Source organism: Protomyctophum bolini (assembly GCF_963924005.1).
Source record: "Protomyctophum bolini genome assembly, chromosome: 2".
In the NCBI taxonomy this organism is placed as follows: domain Eukaryota; kingdom Metazoa; phylum Chordata; class Actinopteri; order Myctophiformes; family Myctophidae; genus Protomyctophum; species Protomyctophum bolini.
In genome coordinates, this window is record NC_137863.1 from 30,125,339 (window position 1) to 30,142,008 (window position 16,670).

Here is a 16,670-nt window from a genome sequence, read left to right on the forward strand (position 1 = left end):
AGGTATCAATAATTGATTAAATTGGAATATTAATTAGAATACATTAAAATATTCTTGTTTTCATAACACAAACATAGGCAGGCACTGTGTGTGTGTGTGTGTGTGTGTGTGTGTGTGTGTGTGTGTGTGTGTGTGTGTGTGTGTGTGTGTGTGTGTGTGTGTGTGTGTGTGTGTGTGTGTGTGTGTGTGTGTGTGTGTGTGTGTGTGTGTGTGTGTGTGTGTGTGTGTGTGTGTGTGCGTGCGTGCGCGAGGGTGTGTGCAATCGTCTTTGATTCATCAGCTTTAACGAGATCACTGCTTGTTATCAACTATTCATTTATTCATCACACAATTCTAGCATGTTTATATTATTATTATTGCGACGGAATGTCGGAGTTAACTCTGGAATCGTGCATTTCCCGTCAGTGTGTCGACAGTGTCGGGCACCATATATGGTGCCCATGTCTCGTGACATCATGTGACATAATCAGGGATGGATATATGGAGCTATATGGAGCTGACCTGTTAGTCAGTTATTAATAAATATTAAAGTTATTTGTGCAGCCCCGCCCGTCAGCCGGCGAAAACTAGAGATGTCAACAGGCCCGAAAATTAAGTCCCGGCCCTACCTGGGCCCTCATCAAACCCTGTACACTCAAGACACTGCCCCCGCTGCCACCCTTAGATTTCCATATATGGAGCTGACCTGTTTTGACATTCCATAATGTTGATCTGACCTCATCAAAGCCTGTACACTCAAGACACGCTCCATATATGGCCAGTACAACCAACCTCGCCCTCAAGCGTCTTACTGATTACTAATTGTCAGCAAGAGAGTAGAGTGCAGAGACAGACAGACAGACAGACAGACAGACAGACAGAGCATGAAATCAACAACAGAAAGCAGGAAATAATTTCATGTAAATAAAACAGACGGTTCTTAATTAATTCTATCCCGCTGTCTCAAAGCACGACTAATTGGAGCGCTGTGTGTGCGTGTGCGTGTGTGTGTGCGTGCGCGTGCGCGTGCGTTGTAGCTTGGGGCTAACTCAGAATGCTAATGTGTAATGCAGTAAAAACCATGTTATTCAGGATATTAAATTACTACGCAACGGCATGATTCAATCTGTCTGTCTGTCTGTCTGTCTGTCTGTGTAGTAGGTTACTTACAACAGTACGTCCTCCCGGTGGGGGCTCCTCATTGGCCAGTAGGATACAACAGTACGTCCTCCCGGTGGGGGCTCCTCATTGTCCAGTATAGGATACAACAGTACGTCCTCCCGGTGGGGGCTCCTCATTGGCCAGTATATGATACAACAGTACGTCCTCCTGGTGGGGGCTCCTCATTGGCCAGTATGAGTATGTATGAGTATGAGTATGAGTATATGTGTATCTTTCTCTCACACTCTCTCTCACTGTGTGTGTGTGCGCAGGTGGCTGTTCATTTGAAGACTCCACCTACAGTGGGTGTGGTTACAGCGTTGCCATGGGAACCAGTGGCTTCAACTGGGAACAAATCAACACCTGGGAGAAGCCCAGCATTGACCCTGCCCTGCCGACAGGTACCTGTCTGTCTGTCTGTCTGTCTGTCTGTCTGTCTGTCTGTCTGTCTGTCTGTCTGTCTGTCTGTCTGTCTGTCTGTCTGTCACTGCTGAGAGAGAGAGTCGCGGTTACTATATTGGCGCTTGAAAATATCAACAAAAAGTTATACTTCCTGTGCATCCTGTTGGCAGTGAAGGTACTGCCGCGGAGATAAATGATTGCAGTCAAAGAGTTAATGTTTTTATTTTTTTATTTTTTTTACGCCCAGGGCGCCAAAAAAACAACAACATTAACATTAATATCTTTTTTTGGTATTTCTATTGATTCAGTTTGCGGTCCAAAAATACACAAAAATGAAAAATGTCCCATTATTTTGGCATTCATTGTTACTAGGGTAGACCACGGACGTGGTCTAAAAGTGTTTTCATTTCACTGGGTCTTTAACAGACAACAAACGCATTGTGATGTCCTCCTGACTGCTGCCCAAGAGTCCTTGAGCAACACGCTCAACGCCTCACTGATGACCACTTTCTCCTTGAAGACAAAACAAATCGGCACCAATCAGAAATCTCTCTTGCACACGCACGCACACATGCACACACACACACAATCTTATGATACCTGTGTTGATTTATGATGCATGAGTCTGTTACTGGTGGCAGAATGAGATTTGGATGAGTGTGTGTGTGTGTTAACACACTGTTTTTCCATAGCTGCGGCAATTTGACCACTCTTGTCTCAGACAATCATGATTGCATTGTGAGAGAGAGAGAGAGAGAGAGAGAGAGAGAGAGAGAGGGAGAGGAGACTTCATCATCATCATTGTTCGACAGCGGTCGAGATCATGGATTTCACAATGCCATGCCAGACTTCCCGGTCCTTCATTGCCATCCCCAGTACCTGCTTACTGATGAATGTGTCCCTAGCGATGACATCAGGGAACCACAGTTTTCTACCTCTGGTCTGCTTTGAAGCAGGACTCCAGAGAAGAAGGGAAGATATAACCTCATTGTCAGCTCTGTAGCAGTGGCCGGCAAACTGTTCTTCTGGATTGGACTAGTGAAGAACTATAATTAGTGTCGATTTGGGGGTCCTTGACACGAAAAGGTTTGAGAACCAGTGCCATCACTAATGCGCAGCAGCCCTAGAGGAGGGAACACATCCGACTCACTGCCCAGAACACGGACACAAAGCTCTGGCTTTGGATGGCCTTCAAAAAGGACCCCCCCTGACCCCATATACCCGCTGCACTTCACACTGTGTGTGTGTGTGTGTGTGTGTGTGTGTGTGCGCTACAGAGAGTAATTTGGTCTACACATGCAGGATCTATTCGGCCAAAAGCCTGCTTTATTGGTCTCTTTAGCTCAGCCGTGACCTCACATTAAGGGGATTATGGGCTTTGGAGTTCTCTCCTGGGCCAGGAAGAGATCTATTTTACAGGTGTGCATGCGTGCGTGCGTGCGTGCCTGTGTGTATTTTTTGCTGTGTATTGATCCAGCTCCAGAGGTTTGAAACTAAAGGATAGTATCAATAGCATTGATTAGTCGTTGTTTCACAAACCCATTGGGAAAGGATTACATCAGCTCAACAATGACCTCACAGGTGCGTGTGTCTGCGCGCGCGTGTGCGTGTGTGTGTGTGTGTGTGTGTGTGTGTGTGTGTGTGTGTGTGTGTGTGTGTGTGTGTGTGTGTGTGTGTGTGTGTGTGTGTGTGTGTGTGTGTGTGTGTGTGTGTGTGTGTGTGTGTGTGTGTGTGTGTGTGTGTGTGTGTGTGTGTGTGTGTGTGTGTGTGTGTGTGTGTGTGTGTGTGTGTGTGTTTGCGTGTGTGTGTTTGCGTGAGGTGCCAGTGATTGATTGATTGAATTTATTAACTCATTTAGACCTGAGAACGATTCTGCAAATGACTTCTAAATCCTGACAGTTTTCAGAAAAACCCATGTTTCTGTGTCAGTGGCGCTCAACCTTTTTCATGTCAAGGACCCCCAGCATTATCTGTATTTGGCTGCGGACCCCCAGCCATCTGCTACATTTGCAAACACACAGAGAGAGAGAGTATGACAGAGATAGAGTGAGGTATAGAAAGATTAAATCAGATTAGGGAGATAAAGAAATGAACGAGGGATCGATGATGAGGAAATGGACGATAGAAAGAAAGAAAGAGGGATGGAGGGAGGAGAGAGAGACAAATGAAAAATGTAAAGGAAGAAGGATGAGAGAGAGAGAGAGAGAGATGGAAGACTGTGTGTGTGTGTGTGTGTGTGTGTGTGTGTGTGTGTGTGTGTGTGTGTGTGTGTGTGTGCGTGTGTGTGTGTGTGTGTGCGCGTGCGTGATGGCGCTTCAGGTATTGATTTGCAATTCATCAGATCATTGTAAGGCCTGATGGGGGGGGGGGGGGGGGGGGGGTGGAGAGAGAGAGAGAGAGAGAGAGAGAGAGAGAGAGAGAGAGAGAGAGAGAGAGAGAGAGAGAGAGAGAGAGAGAGAGAGAGAGAGAGAGAGAGAGAGAGAGAGAGAGAGAGAGAGAGAGAGAGAGTCCCTCCAGAAAAGCGCTGACAGAAATCCTTATTGTTGTGATGGTGAATGCTTCATGGTGTTTATGCGAATGTATGTGTTGAAATTGTGGAGATTTGCTTGAATGTATTTGTCTTTGTATTCTTTTAAATATTAAAGGTAATTAATATGTCTATAACATAACGCGGTCACAACAATAATTCTTTCTATGTGACCAAAGTGAGGTATCTATATGTAAACATGTATCATATTATTGTCTGCCTGCGAAAAGAATTGGGTTTAAATCACTCGAGTCCCACTGTCTCCACATGTTGTTTTTTTGTGTGTTTTTTTCCTTTTTTTTTGTGGATACTATGTGATCACATAATACCATAATTTCTGGAGGGACTGGGAAAAAGAGAGACAGACCGACAGACATGCAGACATACACTGTGTGTGTGTGTGTGTGTGTGTCGTTTGCACACACATGCGTGCGTGTCTCAAATCATGCAGCATCATTACCATCAGGACACAGAACATATGGGGTCCAATGATCTTGTGTGTGTGACAGACATACGGACCTCAGGGGGAATTGTCCGTGTTAAACGAGTGAAATGGGCTGAAGACCAATGAGAGATGACACAGTGTGTGTGTGTGTGTGTGTGTGTGTGTGTGTGTGCGCGCGTGCATGTATGCGTGTGTCATGTTTCATGTAACCTAATTATACTTCAGTGATTCACATTTGAGTTCCTCTCTCTGTCTCTCTGTCTCTCTGTCTGTCTGTCTTCTCTCTCTTTAAATGTGTTCTCTTCAACTGTCCAACTCAGCAACAAAAGTTCGGAAACGTAACTTTGGTCCATTATTTCTCCACTTTAATAATCCCAATTGGTATCGTATTTTATATAAATGTAATCATTGATTAGTCATATTTACAACAAGGTATAGATTGTAAGGATCGGGCGTTCGTGGAATGAGCAACACAGCTAAACGTTTGGGTATAGCGTCTCCAAGAAATGTGCCAAAATGCCAAGTACTTGGCATTCAACCCTTTGCTATGAGTTGCTTAGTGGATTGGAGGATTGCACTCTCACACAGTAATGAGGTGGGGAAAAAAACATATTGGCCATTTTTACACATATTACTTGTATACTCAGTGGATGGATCCTCCGTAGCACCTGGAGGATCCATACGCAGCCACAACATCTTGGTTGGTATGGGGCAGTACTGTATCTCTCTCACAGACAATAGCTTGGCATGGTATGGAGCAGTATCTCTCTCACAGGCAAGACAGAACTTGAATTTGTCATCATTGACGGCAATCTCAATGCAGTGAGATATTGGGATGAGATTCTAGAGCCAGCGGCGATCCCATACTGTATCTTCAGAATCTGGGACCTAAACGCCATCCTCCAGGATGACAACGCTCGCCCCGACACAGACTACCTCCAGCATTTGGGAGTGGAGATGATGACCTCAACCCAATTGAACACTTGGGCGTGCTGTACGTGCTAGAGTGACCAACAGAACCACATTGGATGACTTGCAACAAAACCTGGTTGAGGAATGGGATATGGCCGATATGCCATCCCACAGCAAAATGTGGCTAAGGTTTGATGACCAGCATGAGGTGCCAAGCGGTTCCTATACTGAGGTTCCCTGACACTGAGTATAGAATTAATAAAGTGTAGAAATGGCCAATAGGTTTTTTCCCCCCACCTTATTACTGTGTGAGAGTGCAAATCATCCAATCCACTAAGCAACTCAAAGCAAGGGTTGAATACCAAGCACTTGCCATTACTAAAGTTAAGTTTCCGAACTTTTTTTTCGGAGTTTATTCGAAATGGTCCTCTGGTTCCAGACTGTACAGCTCCATATCCAAGACGTACAGAAGAAGAGGAGAGACATATAAAGGAGGAGACATATAAATCTCCATAAACACTTACACATTTACTATTGGTCTGATTCACTACGCTGGTCATGGCATGTAAATAAAGTGTAAAGACTTGCATCATTTATTTGACAGTAAGTTTAAACACATGCATTCCCTCCCATTACCATGGGCGGTAACTATAGGGCTTTCACTTCTAGTTCACACTCTATAACATACGACGAATTAGACCGTTCCTCACCCAGGAATCAGCCCAGCTCCTAATCCAGACAACAGTCTTGTCAAAACTTGACTATTGTAACTCCCTCCTTACTGGCCTACCAGCATGTGCACTTAAGCCTCTCCAGCTGATCCAAAATGCCGCAGCTCGCTTGGTCTTCAACCAGCCAAAATTCTCACATGTCTCCCCCCCTGCTCCGCTCCCTCCACTGGCTCCCGGTCGCTGCCCGCACAGAATACAAAACTCTGATGCTGGCATTCAAAGCAACCAAAGGTATGGCTCCCCCATATCTTGCAAGTATGATTGAACCCTACAAACCCTCCCGCGCACTCAGATCAGCTAACGCAGGGAAGCTGGAAGTACCCTCACTAAAAACGCCGGGACAACGCTCCACACGTCCCAAACTCTTCTCCCTTCTGGCTCCAAAACTGTGGAATGCACTTCCCATGGCAGTCAGAACTGCAGCATCACTCCCAATCTTCCGCCGTAGTCTGAAAACCCACCTTTTCAGACTCCATCATGGCCCATAGCACTTACTCTACCCTAGATAGCACTTCTGTAGACTTAGATAGCATTTAAAACTTATAGCATGTTATGTAGACAGCACTAGAATTGCATTGTATATAGTCATAGCACGCCATAGTACATATGTATAGCATAGTAGTATATATGTATAGTTTATACGTATAAGTTTCATTATATAGATATTCCACTGTTACTTTCTTAGCTTACGCATGTTTCATGATGAATGTTTTTATGTGATGTATTCCCATGCTTTTGTTCTTGCTTAATGTAAGTCGCTCTGGATTAAGAGCGTCTGCTAAATGCCTAAATTGTAAATTGTAAATTGATGTATTGCTTTTTGGTTTCCATCCATAAATGTACTTGTGTATTTGTGTGCAAAATGTCTTGTACCCGGTTATTATGTTGTATGTATTGTATAGGCTTCTGGAGGTATTTGGCTGTTGTATAGCTTGACATGTACAGTACAATGTAGTGTTGAAAGTGTAATTATGTATTCTGCCGCTCGGCCAGTTCCCACTTGAAAAAGAGACGCAGTCTCAATGTGTTTTTACTGGTTAAATAATGGTTAAATTAAAGAATGCTAGTCTCTATACTGCCTCCTTGCCAGCCAGGGCGCCTGATGGAGGGGAAAGGAACTGGACGGAATAACGTGTTCCTTCCACGCGCTACGTCCAACCAGGGAAACTCCCCCATGTCAGGTGAAAAGAAGCGGCCTGGACTCCTCATGCATAGGAGGAAGCATGAGGTCAGTCCGATGCCCTCCCCAGGTTGGCAGAGGAAGTGTAGCGCCCAGGATTACATTAGATAATTGACAGGAAAAACAGGAAAATAATCAAAATAATCTGACGTCCCCCAACATGAAACCAACTTCACCGCGCTTTGTCTCTAAATCAAACAAATGCTGATTAATTCAATTGTACCGGCCAGGATTTCTTTTCCCGTGCAACCCTTATTTTGAAGACCCAAACACCGCAACCGTCAATGACTAAGTTTGTGGTCCCTGGGTAGGCAACCCAGCCTGTCTGTGCTCCGAGGAGAACACCTTTCTAGTGTTTTATTGAACGATTGTGGTATGCTACATCGCACACACACACACACACACACACACACACACGGCAGAGATCAATTCATCTTTATGTAATTGTAACAGTAATTCATCTAACCTCACATCTGTCAACCATTGCGTGTGTGTGTGTGTGTGTGTGTGTGTGTGTGTGTGTGTGTGTGTGTGTGTGTGTGTGTGTGTGTGTGTGTGTGTGTGTGTGTGTGTGTGTGTGTGTGTGTGTGTGTGTGTGTGTGTGTGTGTGTGTGTGAATAGTGAGAATAGCAAATGTAATCAAGGTCTGCTCACTGTGGCGACACCTGCTTAGGGACGCACTCTAGATTACTTTAACACACACACACACACACACACACACACACACACACACACACAGTGTGGATTGTGTCACTGCTCCTGGTTGATTGGTTCCATTCAGAGCCAAGGTTAGACTGATGGATAATATTTCTGTTACAATGTCTGTCTGTCTTTTTGTGTGTGTGTGCGTGCGTGCGTGCGCGTGCAAAACACGTTCTCACCCCAAGGCGTGACGCCCTGTCATGTGCCCCACTGCATCTAATTCAGACGCCCTGTTATGGTGCGTTCACACGGGGCAGATGAAACGATGCAGTCTACCATTCATTGTCAATGGAAGCCATGACGTTGGTAAAAAAAAGAAAAATGGTGCATTTAGATAGTGCCTTTATCCAAAGTGCTTTACATAGATTGTGCATTACATGATTCACCCATTCACACACACATTCACACACCTCTACATAGATTGTGCATTGCATTCACCCATTCACATACACATCCCACCGCCCCACCCCTTTTCCCCCTGACTGTATATGTTTCTTTTCCATTTTTACCTCCTTTATGATGAATTCCTGTTCTGTTCTTTGACTATATAGAAATGTCTATTTGTACGTTCACTCACAGTTAACAGTCTTTGTCTTGAGTTTGTGCTTGAAATGTACTGTAATTCTGCAAACTGTTAATAAATATTTCAATCAATCTATCAATCAAACATTCACACACTTTTACATAGATTGTGCATTACATTCACCCATTCACACACACACACATTCACACACCTTTACATAGATGCAAATGCCACTCCTTTCCATGCCATGCCGGAAGGCAGCATTCAGGTCAGGATAATTGCTTTTTTCCGAAGTCTCCTGAACTTGAACACAGTATTTTGCGTTGAACAAATTTGTTTAGAAATCCATGCCTTACACCACATCTCCACTAGCTAAAGAGTGCTGTGTTGCGCCCGAAAATAGCTAATAACGCGTCGCAGCGCAACGCATCGAAAAGCAACACAGCAGAAAACAATGTCATATTTTGAATTTTATTTTCCTGATCCGAGTATTTTATAAAGGTCTCAATCATTGAGAAATAGTGTTTGTTCAAAATCGGTCCAGTCGGCTCTCAGACTCTAATGTTATTTCACTGAACTTCCGGTGTGAGTTTGACAGACGAATCTTCCGGCTGAAATTGTTGGATACAGAAAGAGACATCTATGTCCCTTGCTTCATTGTTACATCAATAGCCAGATTTGTCATGCCAATCAGTCTCTGTGGTAGATTGTCTTACCGTGTGAGCTGGCTGGAGTGCTCTCTGCCCTCTTGTCTCCAGTCTCTGCATCAGTGCCTCGAGTCTGTTCCCGTCTGCGAACTGTCTTCATCTCTCCAATGAGAAACACCATCAGAAAAGGCAGTTCCTAGTCAGCCGGCACAGATTGTCTTGCACTCAATGGCACTTTATAAAACTGTGCTGGTAGCGGTTTTATTTTTTAAACATGGCACCATGGCACTGTATCCATAGGCTATGTGTTGTGTTGGTAACTTTGTTTATGAATTGGACATCGTCATACATAGTGATAAAGTGATAGATTGTCTTACCTTGTGAACTGGCTGGAGTGCTCTCTGCCCTCTGCTCTCTGTCCCCCCCCTCTTTTCCCCCCAAATTAAAGGTTATCACCTGTATGATAGACCGGTCCACAACCTTAGACTGGTTGCCATCTTCTTTTGTTTTTTTGACCCATTCTTTTGCCCGATCCCAGGAAAGTTGTGATGTCTTTTGCGTGCCTCTCTTTATGGGCCAAAAGGTTGCCAAGTTGTACAAGTGAGAGAGAGCAAGGATGGCAGCGCAAGGATGTGTGTTGTGGTGGTGCGCGCAAGCTCTCTCTCTCTCTCTCAAAAGCAAGCGTGCTCTACGCAACAGGCGAGAGAGAGAACATGGCCAAATTAAACACACGTGTTTGTAGCATCTCAGGTCACTCTTTCAAGTGCCTGCGTACTCATACATAGTCTGGATTTTCGGTGGTGGGGTGACTACAACATGACGTCACGAGCCGCGGTGAAGAGCAAACCACCGCCACAGCCCTTCTCTCTGTTTTTACTCACTACCGCTCAACGTTATTTCAGCTCCGGTGGTCAGCTCACCACCGGAGCGGGGGTTTTCTGCACAGTAATGCCTCTAACTGTAGCAATATCCGTTCGCAGAATCCCAACATGTGTAAAATTTAAACTCTGCACACTTAACTAAACTAAAAACTAACAACAACAATGTAGCTGTCAGCATGACTCACCCGTGCTGCGGGTTAAAAAGCATGCGTGGCGGGTTAAAACTAATCCATGCTGTGGGTTAAAAATGACATGTTACCGATCTGTGTAATTAGCACAGATAGCTTACAGTTAGGTTGGCATCCCCCATTAGGAGGGTCGGCCCCGTGGGTTTAATCGACCATCGCTCTTTGAACCATCGGGTGGATGTGTATGGCATTCAGCCTGTGGTGGTGAAGTCATCCTATGAGAGAGGGGGCTCCGTGTGCCTGGTTATTAGCACAATTAGCTTACTGTCACCTGTAACCGCCAGGTTCCCAGTTCAAACCCGGTGAAAAGTATTCCAACTGGTGAAGGGAGGCTGCTGGCTATAATGTATGATCACTCCTACACCAGAACGCCTATCAGAGCGTGTGAGGGCCACAGACAAGGCAGTTCAATATTCTCAGTTTAAGGCATGACAATGGTGTGTGATGATGAATGATGATTTTAACTGACAATAAAGGAAACGGGTAACAGTCAGTAGTGCAAATAAACCAAAGGCATAATCAGACCGAATTGTTATGCCTAAATTAGTTTGTACCTTCGTTTTGCTTATCAAACTATAAACAAACATGAACAAATTAAATACTAAAAAGGATTAAAAAAAACCCACACACCACCACTCTCAGCTAAAGAGTGGTGGGGTTTTCTACACAACCGGGCTCCCCCAGAGTTAGTGTTGAAGTGTCCTTGAGCAAGACTCTGAACCCCTATTTGCTCCCGACGTGCAGGTTGGTGCCTCAATGGTTTCCTCCGGCATTGGTCTGTGAATGAATGAATGGGTGAATGTAATGCACAATCTCTGTATTTATCTCTTGGATAAAGGCGCTATATAACTGCACCATTTACCACAAATGTGTGTGTTGCCAGGTTCCTTCATGCTGTCTGTGTGTGTTTGTGTTGCCAGGTTCCTTCATGCTGTCTGTGTGTGTTTGTGTTGCCAGGTTCCTTCATGCTGGTCAACTCTTCAGGCAGAGCGTCCTCCCAGAAGGCTCATCTCCTCATGCCCATGCTGAAGGAGAACGATACTCACTGCGTGGACTTCCTCTACAGCCTGTCCAGCCGCGACGGGTCCAGCCCTGGAACGCTCAACGTCTACATAAAGGTACGACCCCTGTTGTTGTCTAAATGCATGAGAATCGTTGGTAGGTAAAGGGATGTTTGCTGGCCATATATATTGTTTATGCACTCCTACACCAGCACGCCTATCAGAGCATGTGAGGGCCAAAGACCAGGCAGTTCTTGAGTCAGTGATATGATAAATAAATGTGTATCCCGGTGAATGGAGGATCCCAGTACAGTGTAATAATAAATAAATGTGTATCCAGGTGAATGGAGGGTCCCAGTACAGTGTAATAATAGATACGTGTGTCCAGGTTAATGGAGGGGCTCAGGGGAATCCAGTGTGGAACACATCAAACACAGTGACCGAGGGTTGGGTCAAAGCTGAGCTCGCTATCTCCACCTTCTGGCCAAACTCCTACCAGGTAACTTGCAAGCACACACACGCACTCATGTACACACGCACTCATACACGCACACACATGCACGCACGCACTCATACACGCACGCACGCACGCACACACACACACACACACACACACACACACACACACACACACACACACACACACACACACACACACACACACACACACACACACACACACACATGCATCATGCATCTTATAGCCAACCTCTCATCTCATAGCAGATTCATTTTATATAGCCAACTAGAAATGCACTCTGTCAAGGTGCCAACTTGTGTCTTTCACACAAGTAGGCCATACATGGCCTACTTGTGCGCAAGCAGAGTGTACTGCTACTAACTAATGTCTATTACAACCAGGGCCGCATTAACCCCCATGAGTGCCCCTGTGCAGATCATTTTTAGTTCCCCCCCATAGCGCGGGCGCGACCGACCCCGAACACAATAGAACACAATAAAGAATAGGCATATACGTCTTATAACATTTTTAGCAGCAGTTGGCACAGCACAGCCAACTGCTATAGGCCTATATTGTATTGCCTCACTATCTATCTATCTATCTATCTATCTATCTATCTATCTATCTATCTATCTATCTATCTATCTATCTATCGCGTTCCACACCACAGCAGTGCCCGGTGTCGAGTCGGTCGGACCCACAGTTGTCCAGAACGAGAGATAAAAGAGAGATTTCCAACTTGCATCGTTCCAAGTAGGCCAATGCCCCATTCTAGTACCCCTAATGCTTTGATTCTGCCCTGCATTAATGCAGGGCAGAATCAAAGCATTAGGGCTATGGACCAGAGCTAGTCTAATGTGTAACATATCCTGAACCTGGATCGAACCCAGTACAATACATTATATGTATGCAAACAGAATATGATTTAATTTTTATTTCAAAATCCACAAACAAAAGTGCAGTAGGCTACTGTTGTTACTAAAATGTATGAGACGTGTGGGGGCAAGATGGTTAATCCGGCCCTGATTAAAACTGCTGTTCTAAATCCTTTAGACCCGTTATTGACCTTATACAAACTCTCTCTCTCTCTCTCTCTCTCTCTCTCTCTCTCTCTCTCTCTCTCTCTCTCTCTCTCTCTCTCTCTCTCTCTCTCTCTCTCTCTCTCTCTCGGTAATGTAAAGTGAATGTCTCTCGCTCTCTCTCTCTAGGTAATGTAAAGTGAATGTCTCTTTCTCTCTCTCTCTCTCTCTCTCTCTCAGGTCATATTTGAAGCTGTTTCAGTTCAAGGTCATTCAGGGTTCATCGCCATCGACGACATACGAGTCCTAGCCCACCCCTGTAGTGAGTACACTGTGTGTGTGTGTGTGTGTGTGTGTGTGTGCCAGCTTGATACTCATTTAACATTTAAGTTACACACACCCATGTGTGACTTGTGAACAGTCTTTATTTTTATGTTTTCTTTTTCTTTTCAAAATCTTTTTATTTTAGTTTTTGTGACAGACCCAGGGGTAAGCATTAGACAGACATATCAAATATGAAAGATAACAATAAATAAAGCTCCATCCCCTATCCCACCCACCCCCCACCCACACTCCCAAGGATAGTCGAAGAATACATAATCTATATACACATACACAGAATACAGAATACAGAATACTTAATACATGCATATAGTTACAAAAAATAATAAATTAAATAGAAAGTAGATAATAAATAGTAAAGCAGATTTTAAATAGCAGAGCGGAATTTGTTTCATTTTGTGGCTGGTGTGGCCGAGGCATAGGCACGGCGCACTATACCGTTTGTGTGTCGTGGTAGAGTGTCATAATCGGACCCCAGGTTTTGTAAAAGGCACGGCACACTATACCGTTTGTGTGTCATGGTAGAATGTCATAAACGGACCCCATGTTTTATAAAACTTTTTTCCAGAGCCGGCAATTGAAAATCTTAACATCTCCAACTCGAGACAGGACATTATATCACGAAGCCACTGACGGAGCACGGGCGGGGCAGCATCCTTCCACTTGAGCAGAATGGCACGCCTAGCTAGCAATAAGGCAAAGTCGACCATACGACACTCTATGCGTGTTAAAGGAAGGTCATCCCTTCCAGCAGTGCTAAGGAGAGCCATTAAGGGATCCGGGTCTAGATTTTGATGCAAAATGTTGGACAGAGTCTTGAACACACTCCCCCAAAATGGTTGTAATTTTGGACACATCCAATACTGATGGAACAAAGTTGCATCACCGCTCTTGCACTTGTCACAGGTAGGACTTACGTCAGGATAGATACTTGCTAGTTTAGCCTTAGACATATGAGCTCTATGGGATTTTTTATGTTTTAATTTGGTGCATTTACATGAAGGACCACAGAGTTCTAATCCACCACACTGCATCTCTTCATATACAAACACAATTGGCTCTGTATGTAGGCTCTAAGCCCTCCCGGTGGGGGCTCCTCACAGGCAGGTGAGTCTAGGCATTAGGGCATTCACTTCTAGTCATTTTTACTAGTTGACTAGTTGCCTAGTTTACTAGTCGACTAGTCAAGTTTTTAAATAAATACTGGTATTTGTACATTTAAAAACTGTTGGTGACTATAACTATAATCTACCTGATCTTGAGGCCTACAAAATAAAAACATGCTTTTTCTTATCAACTAGTCAACTAGTACCAACACGGTTGACTAGTGGATTTACTAGTCAATTAGTCGACTAGTAAATGCTTAATGCCCTAGGTGAGTCTGTACGATTTAGCAGCTGTGATGAGGACACACAGCAACGTGTGAAGGGAGGAATTAATTGGCATATAGTGACTAAATTGGGGAGAAAAAGTGGTTAAAAAGTGCAAAGAAAACCTAGTTTTTTTATTTACCATTCTGAAGTACTGATTCCTGCTGTGTGTGCGTGTGTGTGTGTGTGTGTGTGTGTGTGTGTGTGTGTGTGTGTGTGTGTGTGTGTGTGTGTGTGTGTGTGTGTGTGTGTGTGTGTGTGTGTGTGTGTGTGTGTGTGTGTGTGTGTGTGTGTGTGTGTGTGTGTGTGTGTGTGTGTGTGTGTGTGTGTGCGTGCGTGCGTGCGTGCGTGCGTGCGTGCGTGCGTGCGTGTGTGCGTGCGACAGGGAAAGCACCTCACTTCCTGCGGCTCCAGAACGTGGAGGTGAACGTTGGACAGAACGCTACGTTCCAGTGCACGGCCGGAGGGAAGTGGTCCCAACACGACAAGCTATGGCTGCAGGTAACTATGGATAACACGACATAAGATACTGTCTATGGTAACACGACATAAGATACTGTCTATGACAACACGACATAAGATACTGTCTATGGTAACACGACATAAGATACTGTCTATGATAACACGACATAAGATACTGTCTATGGTAACACGACATAAGATACTGTCTATGATAACACGACATAAGATACTGTCTATGGTAACACGACATAAGATACTGTCTATGGTAACACGACATAAGATACTGTCTATGATAACACGACATAAGATACTGTCTATGGTAACACGACATAAGATACTGTCTATGGTAACACGACATAAAATACTGTCTATGATAACACGACATAAGATACTGTCTATGATAACACAACATAAGATACTGTCTATGGTAACACGACATAAGATACTGTCTATGATAACACGACATAAAATACTGTCTATGGTAACACGACATAAGATACTGTCTATGATAACACGACATAAGATACTGTCTATGATAACACGACATAAAATACTGTCTATGATAACACGACATAAGATACTGTCTATGGTAACACGACATAAGATACTGTCTATGATAACACGACATAAAATACTGTCTATGGTAACACGACATAAGATACTGTCTATGATAACACGACATAAGATACTGTCTATGGTAACACGACATAAGATACTGTCTATGGTAACACGACATAAGATACTGTCTATGGTAACACGACATAAGATACTGTCTATGATAACACGACATAAAATACTGTCTATGATAACACGACATAAAATACTGTCTATGGTAACACGACATAAGATACTGTCTATGATAACACGACATAAGATACTGTCTATGATAACACGACATAAAATACTGTCTATGATAACACGACATAAGATACTGTCTATGGTAACACGACATAAGATACTGTCTATGATAACACGACATAAGATACTGTCTATGATAACACGACATAAAATACTGTCTATGATAACACGACATAAGATACTGTCTATGGTAACACGACATAAGATACTGTCTATGATAACACGACATAAGATACTGTCTATGATAACACGACATAAAATACTGTCTATGATAACACGACATAAGATACTGTCTATGGTAACACGACATAAGATACTGACTCAACACGACAAGCTATGGCTGCAAGTAACTATGGTTAACACGACATAAGATACTGTCTGTGGTAACACGTAAGAGAATAATGACACTCCAGTTGACTCTCATTGTAACAATGGAATGCGGAAGTGCTCATTATATCTCAATGGAATAGTTCCAGCCATAGGAGCAATGTTTGGCATTTGAGCCACGGACCACCATGTGATGACATTTAGCCTCTCAGACCCAATACTTTAATTGCATTGTATTGATGTGGTAGGATAGGAGAGATAACAGGCCAATATTGATCAAAATAACAATTCTTCTTCTACATTCTCTGATTGTGTAGACTTCCATTGTTGTGTAGAAACCATTTTACACTCTCAAAGAGTTGGAGATCTATAAGCGTCCATTTGGTTGCCAACTCTCTCCATCATCATTTAGCTGGGGACCACCTGGAACCTCCTCAAGGAACGCTGGTGGTCCCCGGACCACTGGTTGAGAACCACTGCTGGTTATAATTTGTCTTTGTCAGGTGTAAGCCTTGTAAGTTCAGAACTGTTACTTTTCATCAAATGCAGACAC

General features: G+C 43.9%; 1 protein-coding gene across 1 annotated transcript in view; it reads left to right on the forward strand.

Annotated features, from left to right (window-relative positions):
• The window catches only part of ptprt (protein tyrosine phosphatase receptor type T), a gene marked incomplete at its 3' end in the record, with an annotated part of 169,603 nt that overhangs the window by 33,966 nt on the left and 118,967 nt on the right, over window positions 1-16,670 (forward strand). Inside the window, exons 2-6 of the mRNA XM_080790372.1 lie at window positions 1,413-1,541; window positions 11,236-11,396; window positions 11,668-11,778; window positions 12,999-13,080; window positions 14,856-14,971. Of these exons, the coding sequence (XP_080646498.1) occupies window positions 1,413-1,541; window positions 11,236-11,396; window positions 11,668-11,778; window positions 12,999-13,080; window positions 14,856-14,971 (599 nt within the window). The remainder of the gene's footprint in view (window positions 1-1,412; window positions 1,542-11,235; window positions 11,397-11,667; window positions 11,779-12,998; window positions 13,081-14,855; window positions 14,972-16,670) is intronic.